This window comes from Seriola dumerili, unplaced genomic scaffold, assembly GCF_002260705.1.
Source record: "Seriola dumerili isolate Sdu_G_001 unplaced genomic scaffold, Sdu_1.0 BDQW01000088.1, whole genome shotgun sequence".
Lineage (NCBI taxonomy): Eukaryota > Metazoa > Chordata > Actinopteri > Carangiformes > Carangidae > Seriola > Seriola dumerili.
This window is the reverse complement of record NW_019174343.1, coordinates 8180935-8200763: the sequence shown is the minus strand read 5'-3', so window position 1 is coordinate 8200763 and position 19829 is coordinate 8180935. Positions and strand designations below refer to the sequence as shown.

The 19829-nt window shown below is 41.9% G+C and overlaps 1 protein-coding gene across 2 annotated transcripts in view; it reads right to left on the bottom strand.

The window, feature by feature from the left end:
* LOC111221838 (cadherin-4-like) overlaps positions 1 to 19829 on the bottom strand; it is a 191609-nt gene that overhangs the window by 18386 nt on the left and 153394 nt on the right. For both annotated transcript variants that reach the window (XM_022745416.1, XM_022745417.1), the window contains exons 8-9: positions 11899 to 12071; positions 328 to 465 (exon numbers count right to left, since the gene is read on the bottom strand). In XM_022745416.1, the coding sequence (XP_022601137.1) occupies positions 328 to 465; positions 11899 to 12071 (311 nt within the window). The remainder of the gene's footprint in view (positions 1 to 327; positions 466 to 11898; positions 12072 to 19829) is intronic.

Genomic DNA, 19829 nt, shown 5'->3' with positions numbered 1-19829 from the left:
ATTTATCTTAAAATTATATATTTATGGCGAAAAACTAAATGGAAAAATACACCCAATCCCTAATTTTTCATAAAGCGTTGTTAAACAAACAGTGATGACTGAGAGAAGCAGGGATGGGCTCCTGATTTTGATAAATAAAATAACTTAATAAAAATCAAGTTATTGATTTTCTTTTAAACAATAAATCTCTAAGAATAAGAAAAGAATGAATGAATGAACTGAAAAAGACTTCCCTTTCTTCAGCAAAAAGACCCTTCCTCTCTCTAGTAATTTTCGTAGTCGCTTACACAGAACAAGAAACTATCTATGGGAAAGGTTTGAACTCACCGTTCTGACTGTCAGTTCTGGGGGATTGTCGTTGATGTCAGTAATGGAGATCAGAGCTGTGGCTGTGTTGGACAAGCCAAAGTTCAAGTTTCCCTCCATGTCTGTGGCCTGGACAATGATCGTGTACTGGGACACTTTCTATAAAAAGAGTCAGAAAAAGAGAAAACAGGCTCAGGTATATCAAATGCTGCGTGTACACAGGACTGAATCAACAAATAAACATTTCTCCCATGTGACAATGACACAGTGAATCATATGAATGAATGAATAAATAAATGAATGAAAATCCCCCCTACTCCCAGCCTTGCATACACATTTTCCCTTTTCCCATAGCTACTCACTCACCGGAACAACAGAACAACAGTGGTCTGTTGGAGAACCTGATTTACTCAATAAACAGCAAACAGTAAACAGCACAAACATACGCACACATGAACAGACACACGCAAAGTTGCAGAGAGGGAGCAGTGTGTTGGTAAAAGGCCCATCCATTATCGCCTAAAAGTCTTGGCTTTCCGCTGTGTGAACAGACCTGGATCATCACTCATTTTAATGGAGGCACCGCCACTTAAAGATGCACCATGGTGCTGCAGATAATACCGGGAGGGGAATGGGCCTTATTTAGTGTTACAGTGAGGGGGAGTCGCCCCAGAGGCACTGCATCACACACTGCAATATTACACCGCCATGACAAAAACACCATCAAACATTAGGCTTTGTTAAGACACAACTGAATGAAAAAGAAACAAACAGTGAGTCCCCCCTCCAACACCATGATGCTGTCCATGGTGCTGAAAGTTCAGTCTGTCCCACAGACTCACCCCTGGAGAGTAGTAGTGTATGTGTGTATGTGTGCATGTGTGTGTGTTTCCATCCTGACAGTATAAGCCTCTCTGCTTTGTGGTCTCTTCTTCTTCCTATTAATCCATTTGGCTCAGGCCTCCATTGTATCAGAGGAAAGAGAGGGAGGGGGAGAGAGAATGGACGTCAAGGACAGGCCAGTGTTCGGCACACAGGGCCCACTGCTTTGTTCCGCATCCACAATGCGTCCTGTCGTCAGCCTAATGTTCGTTTGTTGCTAGACTACTTTCGTCAAATTCACCGTGGGGTCATGCTTTGTAAGGACTTGACAGCCAGTGGCACTGGTGTCAGGGACTGTCTGGAGGAATGAGAACAAACCTAGCCATGGGTCTTGTAGGTATAGACGGGGAGTTGTTCGATCCTGTTGGATGGCAGCTTCTTTGCTTTTTTATTTCTTTGAGTTGTGCCTTTCTTCTTTTTTCTCTGGTTTATTGTGTGTTCTTTGTTAACTCACATTCTGTGCTTCTTTTGATCTTGTGCTATCTTTCTCATCACATCTAGGTTGCTCAGTGTTCTCTGCCTGTCTGTTCTCTATCTGTCTATCTCTCTGTCTGTCTTTCTGCCAGTCTCTGTGTATCTTTATATCTCCTTCCTCCCTCCCGCTCTTTTTTTCAGCCGTGAAGGATGCAGTTGATTGTTAGATCAGTCAAACCATTGAGGCCAGTTAAAACGTGCATCTGGAGTCATTTACCATCTCTCCAAGTCATCATGAAGTGCACAGACATGTTAATCTGCACCAAACCAATCTTATTAATGAAAACTCAATACAGACTGACCTTTATTAGACTCATAATGAAATATCAATACCATCTCCCCCTCATAGAGCGCTTCAGTAAATAAAGCCCTCAATGATTGTGTCTCTCTACAGACTCATTTAGATCCGGTCACATACATCAATCTAGAAATAGCACCAGATGGCTGTAGGAAGCTAATAGGCTTGAGCTTTGATGGACGCCTTTTTCTTTGGTCAGGTGAAGAGAAATGATGGGAGCAGAGCCAGCAGGTGGAGCTCTCACACAGTAGGGGATGTGGCTGATGCGTCCTATCCTGCCGGGTTATATCACTCATCTGAGGGTAGTTGCAAGTTTATGGCCCTTCTAGTGCTCACATGCACATCCGCTAACGCTCCAGTGAGTGGGAACAGGTGGGACACTCAGACTCTTACACACACCGGGTGTATGCATGCATGGGCACACCAAACACACACACACACACACACACACACACACACACACACACACACACACACACACACACACACACACACACACACACACACACACACACACAGCCAAGCACACTCTGCTGTCCAAAAGTGGCTGCCCGAACAAGCCTGTAAAGGGCTCTCTAATGAGTCCTATAGAAGTGCTGAACAGAAAATCTCTCTGTTAGATTAGAGACCGCTGCTGGCAGGAAATACAGCTTCTTGTCTCACGACCAGCAGCAACAGCCCAAACTCCCCCACAGGCCTTAAGCCTCACGGACTTAATCTGCAGAAGCTGAAAGCCATCAGAGGCTACAGAAACACCTGTACACAGAGCTCCGCCAACAATAAAAGCCAATCCCTTTCTTCATGGGGACCAAATTAGGTAGTTTACCATCCAGGAGACTGAAGAAAGAAATGGGAAAAGGCTATCGATGTTAGCTTCTTGACAAGTCAAGCCAAGCAGCAGACAGGACAGGTGGAAAAACCTGGCTGTTCATGGTTTGTAAGCAAATGGACTTGTTCTCCAGAGAGACTCTGTTAGCAAGAACACGGTAAAGGAAATAATGGTCTCAACAAGTAAGGCGATGTCAAACAAGAAAATGGAGAGGAGTGGTTTTCTGGCAACACGAGTACAGTGGTGAATTAATTATACCTGAGCTGGGAGTGCATTTTCACTCAGTGTGCTGTACAGAACCACTCAAAAAAGGGTAAAGAGGGAGAAACCAGGCGAGAGAGAGACCTGCTCTTTACTTGCGTCGTTTGTGAATTGTGTTCCGGCCTGCCGGGCTCCAACCGGCCACAGTCATTAGCTTGTCACTTACAATCTGTCTCAAACGGCCCGAGACTCGTGGCTAAAACTGTAGAGACCAACTCCCTTCCTTTTCCTTGACTCCACTCTCTACCTCAGTGACCCTCAGTGTCAGTGACCCCATCGTGACAACTTCAATTCACTTCACCTGAGATCACTTCAATTAAATTTACTGGATTTGGTTCGATGCTATTCGATTCCATTTCATTAGATTTTAGTTCAGTTCAATTCAGTTCAATTTATTTCAGTTCAGTTCAGTTACACATCTGCAATGTCAAGGAAGAACTGAGATATAGTTACAAGTAAAGTACCTGCAGTTGTGGGAGTTCTGACAGGGAAATACAGTACACATCTACAAAGTTATTTTCTACTTTCACATCTTTTCCCAGTTAGTACCAAAAATACACAGAGAAACCTGTTTTGTTTCCATCTTCATCACCAAACCCTCTCCTCATGCCTCGCAGGGATATCTCTCAGGCTGGGTTGAGGACACAAACAGTTCGAGACAAGTTTGAAGACAACACAAGCCAGCAGGAACTTAATGCAAGTAACACACTGCTCTGTGAGAGCTTTTGTCTGACTCCCATTGTAGAGACATTCATTCAGATACGTAGCCTAGGTAAATATCTAAAACTCTGAATCCACTTGATTAGATACGCCTCCACATTTACACAAACAGCTCAGAGTCACATTTTGGATAAATAAAGGCTGTGAGTCACATAAGAATAACGCTGCTCGAATAAAACAGACAGACTGGTGAGGGGTTTAGTTAATCGTCCAACTGAGCATTGCAATACAATGCACAGGACACGATTGAGCAAATATGAGCATAATGAACATGTTGCCAAACTTGCTGGATCCAGAATGTCACAAACAGATAAACACAGTATTGCCAGATAGCAGGTGAATGTTTTCTTGTCCTGCAGAAGCAGATCAGGTTAAGTGTCACCTCTCTCATGAAAGAACAAATACAAGAGATGGAATCTGGTCACCAAAACTGGGTAAAACAGACCAAGATACCTATGTAAGGTCTCTAACATTTTGTTGAATCCAGTCCATAAAGAATTTACAATCCAAGTGAAATTACATAAAAAAAAGAGAAATGTCAGCCAGTGTCACGCTGTGCAAGCAACATTGTACAGTTGCTCAAATCACATCTTCTACAGAAGAAAAAGGAGCAGCCTCACCCAGCAGAGTGTGAGTATAATTACTCCAATTTTGGTTGGGTAATTGGGCTTCCAATTAATCAAGTAAGTCATCATCAAATGAGTCATTTTGTTATGAAGGTGTCAAAAGCTACATGTAGATACAGAAACAGAGGGAATAAATCCTGAATAAAACTGCCAATGGATTTGGAGCAAGCATGCCCCCAGTAACATCTGATGTAGTGTTAAAAATCTCTGTCCACTAGTTACTTAAGCACATGTCAATGTGGTTTACAGATGTTAAAAATCTCTGTCCACTGAGGGGGAAACTTGTAGATTTTAGATACTGTCACCTAGCATTGGAGTAATAGATACTGCACGTGATTTAGTATTGAAGAAGGGCATGTGTTGCAGAGAGAAAGAGAAGTGCAAATTATGCAAAATATCAGGCCAGAGGTAATCAGGTTTTTTCTACATCCTACATATGTCTGTCAGATCCAGATGATTATCATGTGGATCTGGACCAAATTGTAAAAACCAGATTTCAACACCATTAATATGTCTTATTGTTTACATATTGTTTACATCAAGGTACATACATTATTTCCTGAGAAACTGATAGAAAATGACAGAAATGTCAAAAATTGCCCTATGTTTAGGCAATGTTTGGCACCAAAATTTAAAGGGTTCTTCCCTGACTCATCCCCCACCCCACACCCAAGTTTGGTGCAAATCGGTTCAGTACTTTTTTGCATAATCCTGCTGCCAAACAAACAAACCAACAAACAGACCAAGAAGTATCAGCTGTGGCCCCTGGGAGTTGGACGGTCCAGCCCCGTCGGCATCAAGTAAGTCAGCTGTGCTTCGTTCAGGACAAGTGGGAATGTCTGAAGCTTGTCAATGTCCTACTTAACTTGCTGTATTTACATGTAGATAAATGGTGTCATTTAGAAAACTAAAGCGCAAATGTGGAGTTATATCAGACAAAATAGACCAATTAATTAATGTTTTGGAATATACTGTACGTACATCTTTATTTGCCTCTGTGTGTCCCTTGCTGGTAATTTGGCATTTTACTGGTATGAAATGACAACATTGGGACAGTTGAATTTTAAGTGGAGAACATAGGTCATAAACAGTGGATAAAACTAAAAGTAAAATGCATTTGTGTAATTACCATCAGACAATACATAGATTTCAGATTACATTTATACTGGGCTATCTATCATTTTAATACAGTAGGTTTTCTACACATATTAAGCAGTTGTAGGCAATATTGCAAACCAATAAACAGACTACTTTATAGAAGTATTTGAGTTGAATTTTTTTCTTTTCAGGAAATGTAGCATATAACACAATATGTATTGATCAATGTGAAAATACATAAACCTTGATTGAAGATTTTATCCAAAACCCCCTGTCCTGCCTACTATAATCACTATCTTCCTACAGGAAGCACAATACAGCCTCAATGTTTTCTGATCACTGCCAGCAAAATAAATTGCACTATTCTCAAATATCCCGATGGTGCACTTCAATAACATCAACAATACAATAACAATATCTTTCAGGTGGAATAATAGTGTTCCAAACTCTATTCATGAGTGCTATTGCACTGAAACTGTTAATTTTGTTACTTATTATTTTACTTCAGATTCACACAACATAAAGAACACAAAGAACAACTAAATAAATAAGTTGTTTACCTTTGGGAAACATTTATCTTCATCTTCAGTTTAAATTCATGTGTTTGTCTGTCTAGGCAATACCTACATCTCTGAGGTTCATTTGATGAAAAACAACCAGGAGTGGTATTGGACTTTAAAATATATAAATTGATCAATGTACAGCAGCTCCAACCTGAACTCATAGTGATACTGTGAATGTACAGTAGTTCACAAATTTAGAACATAAAGCCTATTTTCTTAAACAGATGCAATATATGTTACTAGCACATTCTACATTGGGCTGACTGAAAATGAAGGACACATAACGAGAAGGTTGATTAAGCAATCACCATCTCGTCATCTATCCTTACCTGTTAGGCTCGACAGCAAAATTTCCGTTAGCTTAGAAGTAAAGAACTAGCGAAATATCACAAGCTATTGGCTAATGTAGTGAATGAGCTAGTTAAGCTTCACCACACTGCAGCTAGAAAGGATAGAAAAGAATGGACAGGAATCCACAGTAGCAGATTTAGCTTATTCAGCACATTTAAAATGAACTGACAGAGGGTTATCTGTGAGGGAGTTTTCTCTTGTCCACCTAATGAATGACTGACTCAGGGTTAAAGGTCAGTGTGAGGCCCTAGGTCACTGTGACCCAGCTACTGCTACTAAATCTTACTAGCTTTGAGATGCTGAGGCGGCTCCTCCAGACGCAGCTGTGGTTCGTCTGATACTGCTGGTGCCGGGGCTGATAACAACAGACCTTGGATGGTCAGTAACAAGTGGCCGCGTGTTCTAAGAATCAGCACTCGTACGTATATAGTCCTGTTTCCTTGTTAATGGTTAATGAACCAATAGTGTAGTAACACATCCCTCTCCAACCCCTTCTCCATCTTATGGCGTTATTTGACCAATTATGGAGTGTAAGCTTTCTATAGTAATCTTTCTAAATGTATAAAACCGAACCCCAGAGGTTCCTGCTTCAGAATTGAGGTGACATCATGCACAGAAAGCCTGTATTGATGAATCCTCCTTTCTCCTTGATCAAGCATCAATAAACATCCTCAGCATAAGACATCCTGGACTCCAGCACTCTTTCTTCACCATCGATGATAAGAATTTTCCCTAACAATCTGCCATCACGAAGGCAGGATTTCAATATAACTACAGCCTGGTAAGTGCAAAACTTTAAAAGTCATGTCTTACCTTCAATCAAATCAAACAAAACTGTGTAATTTCAAAATTGGGAAAAATAGTTAAATTTACAAAACGACTCTGGCTCTGTTGCCAGTAATTAATCCAATGTTTTCTCCTATGTAACGCTAACATTAGCTCATGATTTAACTAACATTGAGTTAACAAACATTTTAAACACTAATATACCAACATATCCTAATGTAATATTACGAAAATTATTCACTGCACTTAAAACCTTTTTTTGATTACCGTAGCAAGGTGATTTAACACTCACTGACATAATGCGAATTTCATTAACCTGTTTATTATCCTTCCATGAGCGAGACTCTCCTTGCATCCTGAAATTGTTTTGTGGGTGGGGCTGGACCTTTAGGGTGGGGCTAGACCATCCAACTCTGCTGCAGGCTGCAGCCATGAGAACATTTCCTCCTCGGTGGAGGTAACAAATGAGATTAAGCCCATAAAAATTAAATCTGTTTAACCTTCTTAGTTACGTCTCTATGTTGTAATTTGGTGGTGGTGGAGTCTTCTATTACTGCATTAGATTCAGATAGCCTGCACAGGCCTGAGGGATTCATAGGACGTGACAGGACAAATTTCTGTAGACATTGCAAGCTAATTACACTGTCATCTTGTTGACCCTTTGCTTCTTAATTATAATGTAATGTGTTGAATTATCTCAACTTGCAGTTTAAGTGAAATATAAACATATATATGTATATATAACAAATATAGGATAGTTGCTTGTCTTCTTCTGTTGTATTTATGACAGAGGAGCTGCACAATAAACTGATCAATAAAGATGTCATTTTTAATGGAACCCTGATCCTCTATTATTAAGGTTTTCTTAGTGAACCAGTGGCCACAGGTGTCGCCAGGTAAAATCAAAAGAGAATCTAATCTTAAAAATGATTCCTTTAAAGAAAGGGATGATGTCAAAACATCATTAAGGGATATGTCCATGGACAAAGTATCAAACCAAGGAAATCTGGAATAGACAAAAAATAAGACTTTCAAATAAGTGTAAAAATGTTGAGAATATTTATCCAAGAGCTGCTGAAAAGAGACAAATATCTGACCCAGAACAAATTAGAATAGAAAAGAATCATCTACAAGAGAAAGTGGAAAAAAACATGGTTTTGCAACTCAAGTGGAACAATTCAGTTTTTTCTGAAGACAAGAAAGGGCCAATTCAATACTCACTAGGTGCACATAATAGGGTGGATATTGAATGAATATTTTCTTGATTGAATGTTGGCTACTAACATTCAACATCCACCTACATACGTCAATACTCTTCATTCAGCAACCCGCTCACAATCCTCTGAAGGCTTTGCTGTCTGGCTCCTGGAGCCTTGGTGTAAGGCGGCGAGTTAACATAATTCAGCGTCTCTGAGACAATAAAGCCCCGGGCCTTTTTAGGACGCCTGCTCTCAGCCTGTGTCCCCAGTCAGGCTCGACAGAACCTAATAGAGCCAGGCTGTGGGCACTCATGTCCTTGAGGCAGTCTTGGCGATGTCCTAATTGACAGAGAGACGGTCCAACGCGAAGCTGGCATCAGCCCGGTGGACAGCCTGGCGCCAGGCCACACCACACCGTGCCACACCAAACTGTTCCAACCCAGGGCTCATGGGAGATTGAGACAGCCTGGGGTAATGAAAGACAACAGCTCTGCCTGCCAATGGAGCTGGTGCCATGGAGGGAGGGCTCAAAGGGAGAACAACCACGCCAGCTGTGGCACCCTGACATCTCATACTCTGCTACCTGCTGCATCTGAGTTGTACTTCACTGCAAATGTACTTTTTTCAGCAGCCTGGTGGAAAAATCTATTTTTAGTACAACATATAAACATACACAAAACTGTAGAAACCCTTACCTAAAGATTCATATCCTGCAATCCTAATTCTAATCTGAATTATTTCCCCAAGACCTAAAATGAGGTACAACAGAAACACACACAAATAGCTATGCTTTACTCAAACTTTAGCATGTACAGAGTCAAACACACATGTATATGACTTAACCCAGCTTGTTAGTCTGTGGGATGGAGCATGTGGAAACGTGAGGTCATCCGAGGAGGGAGGTTGTGGGTGGAGAGTGATGGAGAATAATTGGTATTCAGCGGTGTCAGAGGTAAGTGATACTGGGCTAACCTCCATGTACCCCCTGGTCTCCTCAACACGAGAGAACCTGCTTCACCCTTTAATTAGCACATGAATATTCCTATTTGACACCAGCATGGCAGATGAGGATTAGCTAAAGTGTGAGAGAAAGAGAAGGGAGAGGTGACAGGTATTCAGTGCCTCTACAGTGAGTATGCATATTCATGTTTTTGTCTAGCAGCATGTGTATACACAACTGTGGCTGCACAGATCTGGTTAGACACCTGGGATCAGATTTATCGTATTTGCTGCTGCTCCTCACTCTGCATCTACACTACAACCATCGCTGCACGGGAGTAAGTACGCAAACACGTGCTCATGTGTCTGAACACGTTTCTATGTTTGTGCTGATGACCTTGACAGCAGGTGGGTGAACTCCCAGGTGTGTCCCAGTTTTAGTGGGAGGATCAGAGGCAGGTGGGACTCAGCCTGGCTTGATGTGTCCAGATTAATGAGCTTTCTCTCACTCACATCAGCTGCTACTGCTGCCGCCTGGGCCAAGCTGGAAACAGGGACACAGAGCTGGCCCGCGTTCACTAGACTCATTTATATTGTCCCACAAATGTATCAGGCTATCATGCTATGCCAGCTCCGTATAAAATTTGGATAAGGAATGAGCATTGATGTATTATACTCTTCTGTTATCAAACCTGGTTCTGTTCTTGAGAGTTTAACTTTAATTATTCTCCAAATACGCTTGCCTTACTGTTGGTAAAATCCCACTTAAATTTCCAAAGTGTTGCATGGCTGGGTTTAGTGCCGAGAGGGACCAGCGGGACTTCTCAGAATATAAACATTATGAGACACACTGATAGGTGCTTTTATGTCGGTACTAAAATCAGCCAACTAAGTTATGAGGATGAGGATTATCCTCATAATGACAGCATATGAATTTGAATGTTTCCCTGATTTTGCCTGTTGTATTTGTTTTGTGCCACAGGGAGATCAGGGAAGGTTTGATATGTGTGTGTGTGTGTGTGTGTGTGTGTGTGTGTGTGTGTGAGAGAGAGAGAGAGAGAGAGAGAAGCTGCAGGATGAACAATCTGCCATGAAACACTAATGCCCACAGTCACCTGATCCAGCTTGGGTTAAACAAAAGTCGACCCTGCGTGACCTCCCTCATTAGTAGAATAAGATGGAAGATGGAGCAGAGACTCTGTGTGTGTGTGTGTGTGTGTGTGTGTGCGTGTTGTAGTGGTGGTGTTGGTGGTAGCATGTGGGTTGGCGAACAACCGCAGCAAGCAACAGACACACAAATGAGCGGTGGATGAGACAAAAGAAGACTATGAGAAAGAAGCTGGATCAGCTGGACATGCGTGATCATTATGTCTGATCTGCTCCATGTACTGAGATACACATCAGATATATGCCTGTCATTTATATTTATACACAATGAGAAAACAGGAAAGTGTTTGTACTAAGTCCTTGGTGTGTTTATTCTGACATTATCTAAAGGCTGAATGCTGCAGAAAGTAATCCTGATTTTTTTTAGTGGCAGTTTAGTGACATCTAAATATCAAATTAGAATTTGTGAGCTGCTGGGAAGCCCTGAAATTTGCAGGTTGAGACATTTATTTTGTAATTTCATAGCATTGTGTTACAGTAAAATTGTATACTTTGTACAGAAATTGCATATATTTTGTTGTAGTGAGCTGACGGTAAATAAATATTGAAAACATTTGCCTTCATTTAATGACCTGTGAAATCTAATTTGAAATGGTAATGGTTCTGGTTGAAAACAATCTGTCTTTTGATGATTGTAATTAGTTTTGGGGGATTAATTGATTGTTAAGACATTAATACCAACATGCTATCATACTACAGTAGCTCACATGTATTGCAGCTAACCTGCATTTGATGAATTTGACATTTCTCTGACCATAAGAGACACAAGCTGGTGTGTGGCTCTGTGTGTGTGGGTGGGAAGATGTGTTGCAAGGTATTGTCCCTGCAGAGAGGCTTTGTGAAATAATAAATGACTGAGTGTAATGGCTGTGTTGTTTTCAAATTCGTTCTTGAGTGGGTGGGACATGGGGGAGCAAGTCGCTACCAGAATGAATCAAGTAAGTCCTGGTGGCAGAAGACCCAAGGAATAGCTCATTGTTTTGGAGAATCCTCTTATTTATTTTGATCTTATCTTAGCACAAAGACTGGAAACAGAGGGAAACAGCTCCCTATCTGCAGCGCCCCTGGTCTGTGTCTGGCTGGGGACCCTTGATGCATCTCAACTATCCCAGTCTAATGAAGGCATAAAAAACGCCTCACAGAAATAATTTGTCTCTGTCTGACTCTCCCCAAATTTAATGGCTCAACAAATCAATGTCTATTTCACCTTTTGATGGTTAAGGAGAGGGTTATCATAATAATAATAACAATAATAATAATAATGATAATTCATACACAGTACAACACCACTGATTCTCAACTTAAGTCTAATCTTATTGCTGGGTGGGCACTAATGAGACGCAGAATAATCAAATGATGACGGTAACAATGATACACAGCACATACAGTTGACACTGACCTCTCTGTCCAGGCCGGCTGCCACTGTCACTATGTCTCCAGTCTCGCTGTTGATGGTGAACATGTTGGGGATGGGGCTGTGGGGGGACTGAGAGAGGATGCGGTAGCGGACCATGCCGTTAGCCGTGGTGGAGTCGTCCGAGTCAGTGGCTGTCACCTGCATCACAGACGAGCCTGTGGAGAGAAACATAGTTAGCTTGGAAGTGCGGTAGAATAATCTGAAAAGCGTATGATGTGCATCAGTGCACACGGCACAAGAGGAGGTCAAGCTGGGAAAAAAGCACAAAGAGAAAACAAGCAGGAGATATTCATCAAGTACAAAGATGTGCTTTTCAAGGTCCTCTGCACACATACATTTTGAAAATACACACAGCGTACTGAAGGTTTCTTGTAGACCCGTTACTGTTAATGAATTTGTAGAAAATATCAGAAGTAAGAGGACTCGGGGAAAACTCAGAAGACAACATACCCATTTATAAAAAAAAAACAAGTCAATCAGACTTTGCAAATTGCTGTGACATTCTCTGTTCTTTGGGAGGCAACTTTTAGAGCGAGAGCTATTACAGAGAAAAGTACGAAAACACAAACAAAATCTGTTAAATAAGCCCCTATTTTAAGCTGTGCTGTTTTTTGCTCTGTATATAGCCAAGCTAGTGGGGCAAAGTTTCCACCTCTGCAGAGTCCATTTAGTAATGAGCAGCGCTGGGTCTTCTGCCATTTCCACCATCCATTATTTCAGCCTTCAGTGGCTCCGTGGCTGCCCTTAATGCTCCCATGCTCTCTCCCTATTTGTCTTAGAATCACAGATAAACACTGCCATTTAAGGCGGATAGCACAGAGGTGGTGAGGCAGAGGGTGTGTGTGTGTGTGTGTGTGTGTGTGTGTGTGTGTGTGTGAGTAAAAAGTGTATGTATGCCTGCATTTACTTACAGGTACGTGTGTGCATCTGTATGCATGTGCTTGTGTGTGTCCTCGCAGCACGTATCAGGGTGACAGGCCCTGTGTCCCCGCATCTTCCCCAAGCAGAATTATTGATTTGCACGAGTTTGTCAGCTGGGCTCACAAATGCGATCAGGCAATTAGGAGCACTTTGTGCTGGAAAGAGGAGAGATAACCTCGCCCCTCTCACAGGGTTCTGTGAAAATGTCACTTTCCATCAGGCAGCCATTTACAGGCTGCCGCCGCCACTGCTGCTGAGAGAAAGAGACTGTCAGCTCGCAGGAGGGGGACAGCAGAGAGAGGAGACAGCTAAAGCACGAACATGCTTGAATAAGAGGACATTGTGAGTAGAGGGAAACTTAAGGAAAGGGAGATAAGGACATAGAGCTGAAGTGTAAAAAGGTGACAGGGAAGCAGAAAAAGAGGAAATTGGTAATTATAACGCCTACATGTTAGATTGCCTTGTCTAAATTAATTAGAAACTAATTTTTATAAAATTTCTGATGGACTTTAAAAATATAGCACCGTCTTCATGATAGTGGGCACCACAAAGTATCTCAGCAAACTAATGCATAAGCACTCTGGTGACTTCAGTGGGCATGATGGTGGGTGGTGGGTACCACGCTGAGGAGGAACGAAACCAGCAATGTTCAATTATCACATCAAAAGCAATCAAAACTGGTCGATGAAAATAAGTCTTATATGTTTGAGAGTGCAGCAGAAGTAAGAAAGTCAAGTTTGCTTCACCACCTCTCACTGATAAATGTAAATGTCTCAGGCGAAGGGTTAGGGTTAGCAGGAGAGATGGTGGATTCATGGCAGACTTTGGCGGTCCCCCTGTGGGTCTGAACAGTTACTGGTGTCTCCATCCCCATAATTGGGTCTAGATGGGACCATCATTCCTGTGACAGCCTGCATGGACAGGATAATTGTAGCCTCGATTTTCAATTTAAAACTTCATTAAGTTTCAAAGCCGGATTTGTCACTTTGTCCAGCAAACAAAGGAAGAGAGTCCAAGAAAAGACAGGAAGTAGAAAAACAATTACTGCTGTTCCGCCGAGGACGCCGTCAATATATAATCAACCCCTCCAGTCCCACAGGGAGGGATAGGATGCGATGCTGAATCACACGTTGGCACTGCTAACTTTCATTTCAGTGAGGAGGATTCGGTGATATGATGATGGTGTGCTTTTAGATTCAGAGCAAGGCCATGCCTGAAAGGGTTAATCTCTGAGCCTGTTTAATTCCTCTTTAATTTGAATTCTAATTCCAAATCCTAATTGCTTTTCCACCAAAATCACTGGAGCCGAAAATTTACGTGGTCGGCCATTTTAGTCACGTGACTGGAGATCAGCGGTGAGGTCTATCTGCTACCTAAACATTAGTCAGTCAGAGTCAACATCTGCCTGCCAATTAGAGAGAAGATGGAGAGAGACGAAGATGGATATAGATGGACAGATAGAGCAGGAACAGGGAGATAGGCACACGCAGATGCAATGATAGGAAGCCGAGGAGGAAATTACAAAGATGAAAAAAAAAAAAAAACCCAGTCAAGATGAGAATATAGGTGAGAGGGTTTATAAAGACCACTAAAAGCAAAAGTACAAGGGGAAGTCAGGTAGTGAGAGGGCAGGGGGTGGACGGTATAAGAGGATAATAACTCTCATCAGTGGAGGGAGATGGAGGAAAAGAAAAAAGTGGCCGTGGTACAGTAGATAGAGAGAAGGAGAGTTAGAGGTTGAGAGGTATAAAGGAGGTAAGAAAAAAGGCTGAAACCCGGCAAGTCTTGGTGGAAGTGATGAAGGGGGGCACATAGTGTTCATACAAAATCCTCTAATGGAGGCCACTGCACTCTGAGGACACAAAGGAACATTCATACCAGTGAAACCATTCACAACCATTCACTACCGATCAGAAAAAGACTGGATGAAATGCACTGGATGCTTTTTTTGATCCCTACAATTGCACGATAGTCATTCCTATGATCTTTACCTACTTACATCCATTCAGGGTCACAGGGGCTGATGGTGAAGTGGGACGAGCAAGTTATTTCTCATGTCCAGCATTTCAGCTGCACTAAAAGTCCTGAGCAGTTTCTGCATAGACAGTGGCAGGTGACGGGCAGGTGAAGCACCAGCACAAAAGAGAAACAGTTTCATTAGCACGTGTCCGGTTCTTTACAGCTGCACTCCTCTTATTTTACACATGAACATCAGTTTACTTGTCAATCTTACAAGCTACTTAACCTGTGAAAACATTTGTATTATATCTTTTGTAGCTCTGGTGCATTGCGTCAGCGCTGCCTTACCAACTAGAAGAATGTAGTTGCAAATATAGCGATTGTAGAATCCAGTGTTTTTGACAACAACAAATCTTGGCCTCTGCAGCACTGAATTTGACCATCTTCATTAAATCTGTCCCTCACAAGTCTCCAAACTTTATGGAAATAATATACATATTTAAGAGAAAAAGAAAGAAAGTCAAGAGAAAAAAATCCTGAAACTGAAAAGAAGATAAGTCTATTTTGACATCTTGTCTGAGTTGGCTAAAGCTGGAATCACGAAAACATGTGCACATTTCCACTGGTCTACACAGAGAAAGGGGGTTTGGGTTAACCACAGATCACAGCTGGACCTGAGCATCAAGCAAACTGATTGGTTGATCCAACTCCTGTCAGGAAACATTATACTCAAAATCTGTTCAAGTATAAAAGACACAGCCATGGAAAACATACTCTAAATGACCCCCATCCACGTCTGCCTACGTGCAGCACAGAAAAGCAATCTCCAACCTGATGGTCACAACATGAACCTACAGTACTGTGAAATCATCCAGGAGAATCCTTCATTTCAATATCAATAAACATGGAGGATTATTTAAAAAAAATACAAAAGTAAGGAATACTTCTGGAGCCAGCAGCTCTACATCTCTTATTGGTAGTTCACTGGCTTCTCTATCTTATCCGGTGTTTTCTCATAGAGGGATCACTTCAGTTTTTCTGTGCATTCACTGAATTGGTACCTACAACATATTGGAAAGGAAGAATTACGCACCTTAATGTATCAGTTCAACTACAATCAAACAATGATTATTTTGTTAACACTGAATACATTTCCGATGAGGTGTTGAGACTCCCTACCGACTTTACAACACTCGTACCTGCAGGTACATGGAATTGTCTGTGTATTTCCTGCCTGTAGGAACAAACTGGTAAAACAGGCCCTCTGTGTTAATAAAAACATGTGGCCCATCATGATGTGTTCTCTGCAATGACTCTATCACATACATGGACTTAGAGTAAGAGACACAGTGAGAAATACCTGCTGCCACTGATGAAGTCCAACACACTGAGTGAAACATCGTTGTGCTCCTCCACCTCTACTCGCCTATCCCTAATTATCCCCCCAGGCAAGAAGGAGAGAGAAAGCCTCTTAAATCTCTTGGAAACTGTTAGCAAACTCTTCAGGAGAGAGGTAGAAGAGAGGGAGGAGAGAGGAGGGGTGTGGGTGTGGGGTGTGGAGGGGTGGTGAGAGAGAGATGCAGCACCCCTGTCCCCCCTCGGGAGGGCAAATCGACTGTGAGAGAAGGCACTCAGCTGCTGGTTTTGATCTCGCACTCTCATTTCAGAAGGCCTTTTTGAGAAAGATGGTCCATAAAAGGGAAAAACTTGCTGTCAGAGTCGGGGATGTGGGGGAGGGAAGGGGAAGAATGGAACATCACAGGGCAGATGTTCTGAGTACGCTGCAGCCTCCGAACACAAGAGCTCTCTGAAGGAGTCAATGCCATGTCGACAAATCTTTATCTGAGGCCACTTAACACAACGCAAAGACTGTCTCATGTCACAGTCTTGAAGATTTCACAGAGTTTCAGATCATTTTGGTGACCTTACTTGAGCAGGCAGTGGTATTTCATGTGGATTTTCATTTTACGTGTGTTTTACATATAGGCCTATTTGCACACATTTAATAGGTTTATAAGGTTTATAAGGTTTCCCATGATTATCCACCTAGTTTCAAACTGCATCTCATCTATTCCTCATTAGCAAGAACTGAATGTGATCAGCCAGCTCATTTTGTCATGTACTGTTTTGTTAGGTTTGATTACCGGCACAAATTGTATTCTATTAGTCACAGGTTCTTGGTGCTGAGCAGGGTCCCGGTGGCAGAGAGTGACAAATGAAGCCGTTTCAAACAGATCCTGACTGACAGTTCGATCGGATCTCTGCCTACGTGACATCTGGTGACGGTGATAAGGGTGGTTCCCTGTAGGTCTCCCTCTTTGATGGCTTTCACACAGTGCTAGATGTGAAGATGTGTTGTAATGCTTCAGAGAACCTTTGATATCTGGGTCTGTAGATACAAAATGTGATACTGCTGCAGCTTTAAACATATCTCCCCCTTTGCATGACATTTACAAAAATACAAGCCTTGGATTATAAGGGTTTGTTGCTATGAGGTACATTTTTGAACTATTTCTATATATTTGGACTATTATGCACAGTCAAGGCTTTCCTTTGTGCACAGGTGTATTCAATGTCCTCACTGGGTGTGGTATAGAATTTTGTAATTAACTCTTCATCTCATGTGTCCTATTTCATCTTTCTTCCCTGAGTACATGAATTTAATTTATCAGAAGTCCTTTAATTTGTATAAATTCACACGTTTTTCAATTAGAAACAGTGGAACTGAATTGTTTAACCTTTCCTAAATTTAAAGAAATTACACTGATCAGTAGTGGTATCCACTCATGCAGATCATTTCCCTTTTTTTTCCTAGGGTTTTAGTCATCTCTGTCTCTGTCACCATGCCCATACAAGTGGAGTGAATAAACTTAGTTTGTGGTGCTTCACAGCATCAAGAGGTAAGTGAGATATTGGTTTTTTAATTGCTTGTTGGTTGTAGATTTGGGTAAAGTAAGCGTAAAGAATGTTTTATGATAGCAACAACCTGCTCAACAAAGCAACAAAGCTCATCTCTGCTGTTTCTGAGATTGGCACATGCAGCACATGGCAACAGGTAATGATTTCGAAAACCCAAAACACGCCTGTAACTGTACTACTTAGTATGTCATTATGTATTAATAAATTTGAATATTCTTTGATATGTCGCCTCTGGTCTGACCTGCTGTGGACAGTGTATGGCTGAGAATTGAGGTATTCCAGCAGCATCGATGCCCAGAGCAGCACATGTCACCTTGCAATGCTGTGACAGGTTTCAACACGCCACCTGTTGCAAGGATGGAAGGAGACTGTCTCCTGGGGTAACACCCGAGGGATTTCTATGGCCATCTTTTGATTCCACAGAATAATCTCAGCCGCATGCAGATGCAGGATGCACACTGGAGGATCTGTGGTGCTCTGCATTGATCCCGCAGCTCTTTTGATTATGACTGAAAATGTCAGTCGACTTATGTGTCACAAAACTTAATGAAGAAACTTACGTTATAAATACTGTAAGAAGGAAGGAGAAGAGCCAAGGTCAAGTATAGTGAGCAACTGGAGCGTCCTGATGGCCGAGTGGTTACGCGTACCATAATGAGCCCTGAGCAGCAGGTCCCTGATTCGACTCCTGGCTGGCCGGACCCTTAACTGCATGTCTCTCTCCCACTGTCTCTCTTCTGTATTTCCTGTCTCTCTCCACTTTCCCTATCACATAAAGGCATAAAAACACCCAAACATAACTTTAAAGACTTTGTCTTAGGTTTTGCAATTCTGTAAAGGTGTATACAAGAGAATTTATTCAAAGCTCAGGTGGATAACTTAGCCCTTGGCTGTGTATCCTGTTCTCTAACTGCAGGGATGGAATCGATGCAGCTGGGTATAAAAATCAACTTTGGCAAAACCGTGCAACGTTTAACTGGAGGTCTAAACTGGGTCCATTAACAGTGAGTAAAGGATTTAACTGGTGGAAGATGTATTAAAGGCTTAAATGGGCCAGAAATGTATAAAATGTCTCCTTGAACCTACAGTGAAGATGAATCATGCTCATTCGTGTTTTCTTTGTCTAAACAGGAAATTAGGCCAGCACAGCTTCCCAGCCTATTTTCCTGATTAAAATTCATCAATTCAGAGACCAATCACTGAGCTTCACATGAACAATACGCTTTGTTGACACCAAACTCTCAACACCTGACACTGTGTGATCCACAAACAAATGTTAGGTGGCAGTGATTACTTAATGAAGAGCAGAGTAATTATATTGTACATCGTGTAATATATTTCTTGTTTAATTACTACAACAGATTGCATTCTGTTCAAAACAAAATATAATTCACAGACTTTTTTTGTCGTTGCATGTTATCATTTTAGACTAAGCAGAGAGCATCAGAGTGAAAACCCAAGAAAGTAGCTTTTGGAATCTCTGGTTGCCCTCACTAATTAGGAGCTCTGTATATAGACCCACGCTCCACTGAGGAGTAACCAGTACTCTCTCTCTCTCACACACACACACACACACACACAAAGTCGATCCCGTACTTGCTCATCCATTTACGCACGTACACACGTACCACAACATGTTTTCCTATATTGTTTACAAATCCCCTTGAGATGAAATTGTAACAGAACAATATCTGCACGCTGTGAAGACAAACACGGGTCCTCGGGGTCTGATTGTTAGAACAAGAGTTCTTCCAGTTGAGACATGAGAGCTACTTGCACATTCTGCTCTTGTGCCTCGCTTGGCACTGACCACAACTCTGTTCCCTGATTTGGAGGGAAGGTCTACATCTCTCCATGCTCTGCAGAATCTGATAATGATGCATCCGGCCAAGATACTGTAAGACAAATACCTCGTGAGCTTGCCCTCGTCTGAACCGACCAAAAAAAATCTAACTTATGGCAAATTCGCACCTCAAAATGTTATTTCGGTGTTCAAGTCTGAGTTTATTCAAGGCCACTCGAAGTGAGATTGAAAAATGAAGGTTTTCTGATGGAAAAAATACTGCATTTGATTGGTTGTACTGAGACTATATGCTCTCAAGTTCAAGGGGGGC